The sequence below is a fragment of the Pteropus vampyrus genome, unplaced genomic scaffold (assembly GCF_000151845.1).
Source record: "Pteropus vampyrus isolate Shadow unplaced genomic scaffold, Pvam_2.0 Scaffold171, whole genome shotgun sequence".
Lineage (NCBI taxonomy): Eukaryota > Metazoa > Chordata > Mammalia > Chiroptera > Pteropodidae > Pteropus > Pteropus vampyrus.
This window is the reverse complement of record NW_011888952.1, coordinates 1,955,091-1,962,198: the sequence shown is the minus strand read 5'-3', so window position 1 is coordinate 1,962,198 and position 7,108 is coordinate 1,955,091. Positions and strand designations below refer to the sequence as shown.

The window sequence follows — 7,108 nt, the reverse complement described above, 5'->3', positions numbered from 1 at the left end:
ATATGCAGAGAAACATAACAAATATAAAAAATACACATAACTATAAAATATTTTGTCAGAGTTAAGACCAATCATATTAATAAATGTAAATGGGTATAACTCATCTATTAAATAGGTTTTCAGTTTGGCTCACAAAACCTACATATATGCTGAATACAAGAGACACCTAAAACAGTGATTCACAAAGACTAAAAATCAGTGGATACACAACAATAGCAATGCTGATATCAGACAAAGTAGAATTCAAGCCCAAAAGTATTAAGTATGACAAAGGGTACGTTTTAATGTTAAAAGCCACAATTCGTAATGACGATATAGCACACATGAAAATATATGCACAAATAACACAGCAGTAATCTGTATGAAGCAAAAACTGTAGGAGATGCAAAGACTCATAGATAGAAATAAACTAACAATAAGAGAAAATCATACTAAAAACATTTTTATTATCAATTAAAAAAATTTAAAAATGATATTATATCCACCATTCAAAAAAATACGCAAGAATAACAGAGTGACCCCAAAAAAAAGCACAAGGAAGGAAGTAATAAAGATAAAAGCAGAAATTAATGAAGAAAACAGTAGATCTCATTAATAAAATCCTGAGTTTTTAAAAATTAAAATAGACAAATCACCAGATAATCAAGAAAAAAATGGGAGAACATGCAAATAACAAAATAGGAACTGCCAAATGTGAAATAATCACTGAAGCAGTTTTTACAAATCACAAGACTACTTTGCAATTCTCTATGCATATAAATTTGAAAACCTAGGTGAAACTAATATTTTCCTAGGGAAATACAGACTGTCAAAATTGACCCCATTTGATTTGGAAAGTTTAAACAGGCCAATTTCCATAAAAGAAAGAGACAAATTTATTGAGAACTATCCACAAAAAACACCAGGCCCAGATGGTTTCACAAAGGAATTCTACCAAACTTTCAAGGTCCAGATAGTACCAGTGCTCTATAAATTATTTCAGAGCATCGAAGAAGAAGAAAAACGCCCTAACTCTTCACATGAAACATGTATAATATTAATATCTAAACCAAATAAAGACAATTCAAAGAAAGAAAACTACAGACCAGTGTCACTCATGCATATTGATATAAAAATACTAAATAAAATATTAGCAAACAGAATCCAAAATCACATTAAGTAATGTTGCATGACCAAATAAAATTTTTTCTAGGAATAATGCAAGATTGGTTAATGCTAGGAAATCCACTAATATCATATAGCATATTAATATATCTAACAGAAAAAGTCAGAAAATTATCTCTATAGATGTTGAAAAAGTCTTTGACAAAATTTAACACCCATTCATGTTTTTTTTAAATCAAGAAATTAGAAATTTAGGAATATTATGTTATTTTTCAGCTTTATTGAGGTATAACTGACAAATAAAATTGTAAGGTATTTAAAGTGTACAAAACTTCACATATTGGGGTGGGGAGGAGTGAGAACATTTAAGTTTTACTTTCTTAACAAATTTTAATTATATGAGAGTGTTATCAACTATAGTTACCATGTTATACATTAGATCTTCAGACCTTGCTCATCTTATAGCTGAAAGTTTATACCCTTTTACCAACCATTCTCTATTTCTCCCCACCCCCCAGCCTCTGGCAACCACTTTTCTACTATCTGTTTTTATGAGTTTGACTTTTTCTTTAGATTCCACCTGTAAGTGACAATACTATTCAATGTGTCTTTCTCTGTCTGGCTTATCACACCTAGCATAATTTTCCTCCATCCATATTGTTTCATATGACAGGATTTCTTTCTTTCTTGTGGCTAAATAATATTACATTGCACATATGTAGCACATCTTCTTTGTTCATTCATGTTGATGAACACTGACATTATTTTCATGTCTTGGCTATTATAAATAATTTTTTACTAATTTTTGTGAATATTATTTGTTTAAATTACAACTGTATATATGTATAAAAATTTAAAAAGCAAGTATCTATAGTATCCTACCCATCATATTAAAAAAAGGGAGGATATAAGAAAATATATCTGTTCATTTGTACAAAAGAAATATAGAAAGGATAAACTAGAAACTAAAAAGAATGATTACCCACAGGGAGTGAGTGGAAAAGGGGTAGAAAGAAGGGAGGAATTAGGAATGAGGTAGTAAGTATGAGAAGGAAGCAACAGCGCTGAGTGTATCTGTATTTTATTTTTTTATTTTATTTTTATTTAGGTCTAACTCTTAGAACCAGGGTAATGTTTCACATACCACCCAAAATAAATAGCTATTTTTCGTGAGTGGAACCCAAAGGGAGTATAACAATAACAGATGAATTTGGCTATATTATAAATGAATAATGTAACCACACCTAAGGGAATGGGGGAGAAGAGAACTAAAGTAAATTTCAGGGAAACAGTATTTTGGCTGGATATTATAAGGCTAAGAACAGCAATAACTACTGTATTCTTGTTATTAGTACAGAAGTATGGGTTAGCGATTATTATTGTTTGTGTATGTTAGGATTGAACAAACCAGTCAATATAGATACAGATTTTTTCACTGAGAAAGAAATTACAAATAAGGAAAGTGGAGAAGCTAAAATGAACTATATTAAAATTGGAGGTATCAGTATAAGCTCAAGGTTTTAATATATATACACAGATAAATATAGAAATGTGTGTGTGGGTAAATATGCATATACATATTTCCTACTTTGTGTGCTGACAGGGTCTATGAGCAATGATACTCCAGTAGCAGTGAGCACACTTAGTGGCTGGATCTTGGTTTCTGAGTACCATTCTCCAATAAAAAGAACCAGAGCTCCTTGGATAAGCAGTTGAGTGCTGGGGCAGGACAAGATGAAACTAGAATATTTGGGGTACCAGTAAATGACATGTTCAGAAAAAGGACGGAGGCGTGTCAAAAGGACACAGGAATCAACTTGAAGAAGTTCCCAATGGCCAAACCTGGAACAATTAGAATAGCAAAATAAATGGTAGTATTGGATTATGGTGCGCAGAATAAAACCGTGAGTCCATACTGAAATAAATAAAAACTTAATAGGTAAATAAATAAATGGGTGTGAAGGGATAGCTCTTTCTTACAGAAGAATTCTAATTAATAAATCTGGAAGAAATGAAAATACAGACCTATTAGGCAAACACCACAGAATTGTTGCAGGCAAGATTCACCAATGGATGCTAAAAATCAATGGGTAAAAGTGTGACCTGAAACGGGATATTTTCATAATCTCAAAATACCCTCCTCCAAATATTTATCAATTACAAAGGGAAAAAACAGTAAATATATAGTGGAGAAAACTGACAGGCACCAATTTAACCAGGTGATCAAGGTAAACATCACCAGCACTAAGGTTTACTGACATCATGTACCCCCTAATATGATGATACACTTCTATGGTTTTCTTGTCCCCCAAAATTGCATAACCTCTGTTTAATCATGAGAAAACATCAGTGTTTCCACATGGAGAAACATTCTGTAAAATAATGACCAGTACTCATCAAAAATGTCAAGGTCATGAAAGATAAGATTGAGCAACTGTCACAGATTGGAGGATGCTAAAGAGATACAACCAAGAAATGCAATATGGAATTCTGAATTGGGTACTAGAACAGAAAAAAAATGATGTAAGGAGAAAAATTAGTAGAATATAATTAAGGTCTATATCTTAATAGTATTGTACCAATCTTAATTTCCTAGCTATTAAATATTGAGTGTTTTCCCTTAAAATCAGAAACAAAACAAGCATATATGTTTGTTCTTCTATTCCATGTAGTGTTTCCTCTCTAGATTCTCCAGAGAGTGCAGTAAGGCAAGAAAAAGAAATAAAAAGCATTACAATTAGAAAGGAAGAATAAAAACTGTGTTTATTCATAAACATGATTGGCCAAACAGAGCATCACAAGGAACCTACAGAAAAAATTAATAAGTGAACTTTGGTCACAGGATAAGGACAATAAACAAAAAGCTATTGTTTATTTTATATACCGGCAACAAACAATTGGAAAATTTTCATTTTCTTCTCTTCACAAGATACAATTAAGAAAATGAAAAGACAAGCCACAGAGCAGGAGAAAATAGTCATTAACTATTAAATTAAATTCTCTGATAGAGGATTTATATCTCAAATATAAAAAATTCTCACAACTAAAAAAAGGAGATATTTCAATAAAAAATGGGCAGTTTCAACAGGCCCTTCACAAAAGAAGGTATATGAATGGACAATAAAGATATGTGAAGATATTTTACATCATTAATTATCAGGGTAATATAGATTAAAACTATAATGATATATAACACCTCATACCCACTATAATGACTAAATTTAAAAGAACGACAATATCAATTGTTAGCAAGGATGTGGACCCTCTGGAGCTCAAACATTGCTGGTAAAATGTAAAATGGCATAGCAATTTGAAAATCGGTTTGGCATGTCTTAGAAAGTAAAGTACATGTTGCCATATAACTCAGCAATTCCACTCCTAGTCAGGATGAGCAAAGCTACTCTAAAGTGAAAAAAAAGAAAAAGAAAGAAAAAAGAAAACGGATCAATGTTTGCCCAGGGCAAAGATAGAGAATGGGGATGGAAAGATGGCAGAGGGGCCCCGGGAGGCAATGGGAGTGTTCTATATTGTGATTACAGTGTGGTTATCTGGGTGCATACTCTTTTAAAACTCATAGAACTGTACCCTTTAAATGAGTGCTTATTGTATGTAGGTAAGTTATACTTTAAAAAAATTGCTTTTAAGGTAAGAAAATAATCAGAGCTAATGTTTTTTTAGCATATACATTTTTAAGTATTTTCCATATTTTGCTTTACCTCACTGACCTCTCAAGTTCACCTTATTAGGTAAGACTTTGTTATCCCCATTTTTTCAGCTGAGATATAGCTCACTGTAAAGAACAAGGATTTGAACCCAGGCCATCTGGCTGCAGAGTCTGTGCCCTTGACTACTGTGCTACAGGGCTGGAACATTAGGTATCTCTCCCCTGACATTAATAAAGCTCAAGCTGAGGACATGCTCACCAAGCCTTCTATTTGGAGCAGCCAAAAGAAGTGAGTGTGGACCTGGGAAATGAGGGGAGGAACTCAAAAGAAGAGGCAGCCTGGGTGGAACAGCATTTGTCCAAGCCCGGACTTCTGACTACCTGCATTGTGATCATGGGGTGCCTGATCCCTGCCTTACCACAGACTGGCTGAATCAGAATCTCTCATTTGGGCCTGAGAACATGCATTTTAATAAGACCCTCCCCGCCCTACCTTCATCCCCACACAGTGAGAACAGTAGAGACAGGTCTGTGCAGTGGAAAGTCTTTTTGTCACAACAACCTGGATTTGAATCCTGACCCTTCCAGACACCGGCTTACTACTCTATGCCTCTGCTTGCTCATCTGCAAAATGGCCATCATAATAGTACCACCAGCATACATAGGGTTGCTGGGAGATTTAAGTGATTTGAATGAGAATTAAAGCACCTGGCACAGAGTAAGCACTCAATACACAATGTATTAAAATAACAATTGAACGAGGGACTGAACTCCACCCAACACCTTTCTCTCTCCTTCCTCTCCAGGCCCAGGCCTGGCCTTTATTGCTTACCCCAAGGCTGTCACCATGATGCCTCTGTCCCCACTGTGGGCCACCTTGTTCTTCATGATGCTCATCTTCCTGGGCCTGGACAGCCAGGTAAGGGGCTAAAAGAAGGGGGAGCCCAGGCTGGGAGGGCAGTGAGGCCAGATACCGCTCTTAGGAGTGGCTCTAGGGCCTAGCTGCCACCTCCTAGCCCTGGTCATCAGGGCCCTGTCCACTGTCCCCATGGTTAGTGGTATCTGAGGGCCCCACCAGCATGTGTCCCTGTCCCAGCCAAATCATGGAGGACACAAAGACATAGGAAAGCAACTTTTTCTTTCTTCTGTTTTTTTTTTTTTTTTTTTTTGAGGCAATCATGACATGCCCCAGGCAGCCACATGGGTCCCAAGTACCACCACCTGCTCCCGTTCCCCCAACATCCCGCCTGCCTGCCTCTGTTCTCAGTTGCCTATAGGGCTCTCTTGTACTTGGCAGCCTGCCTTCCTCAGTGAAGGGTGTATAGTTAGAACTAGCAATTTACCCTTTATCTCCATATGAATGCACGCACTTACATCCTCTCACACTGTAAAACACCCCAGCCTGCCCTCCCAATCCTCTCCCTGGGTTTTCAGCCAGAATCCATTGGCCTCCAGTCGCTCTTCACTCCCAGAAACCTGCCCTTTGCCCTGCCGCTCTATCGCAGCTGGTTCTCCTGTTTGCCCCAGAGAATGTCCTCCAGCCAAAGCCCATGGCCCTGCTATCAGACTGGGGTCTATTGGCAAAGTGCTGCCCCACACCCATGATGTTGTACAAGTCACTTAGCACCCAAGCCCAGTGGCCAGCATGTCTGTCAATCCAGCATGTGTGTCAACCCAGCCAGGTCCAATTTCTTCCCCTGGATGTTTTTTCAGAAACTGCTAAGCTGAGCTGCTGAAGCACCGGGTGTTTCTGCTGATAATCTTCCCTTCCATTGTCATTCATCATCTTCTCTTCTATTGTGGCTGATAATCTTCCCTTTCATTGTTGTGGTGGAGGCCTCAGGAGAGGTCTCAGTTTGTGTGTGACAGTGACATGCCTGCTTGGGCAGAAGAAGGTTGGGGGCGGGGAGCGGAGTCTCAGCTCTTGGAGTCCCTAGGCTGAGCCATCCAGCACTTGGGTTGAAATACTTTGTTTGCAAAGGGAGTTAAAGGTCTGGCGTGGAGGGCGGATGGCTACTCTGTTCACTCCCACGCATGCTTTGTTTGCTTTGTGCCTGGGCTGTGTCCTCAGCTTTTTGTCACAATAACCATGCAGGATGGGGGCTCCTTTTGTTATCCTCTTTTTGCAGATGAAGAAACTGAGGCTCAGAGATGCCGAGTAACTTGCAGGGAACTACACCCAGGTCTGTGTGCGTCTTAGTCCACATGCTCTGATGTTTCGTTAGGTTCTATCCTGGATGGGCACAGCCAGCCTTGCTGTAGAGGCAGGGCAGCCTGGAGGCTAGAAGCCTGGGCTTCGGAGTCAGACAGGGCTGAGTTTGAGTCCCAGGCCCACAACTC

General features: G+C 37.9%; 1 protein-coding gene across 1 annotated transcript in view; it reads left to right on the top strand.

The window, feature by feature from the left end:
* Nucleotides 1-7,108, top strand: part of SLC6A11 (solute carrier family 6 member 11) — a 120,617-nt gene that overhangs the window by 100,917 nt on the left and 12,592 nt on the right. The window contains exon 8 of the mRNA XM_023536880.1: nt 5,575-5,687. Coding sequence (XP_023392648.1) covers nt 5,575-5,687 — 113 coding nt within the window. The remainder of the gene's footprint in view (nt 1-5,574; nt 5,688-7,108) is intronic.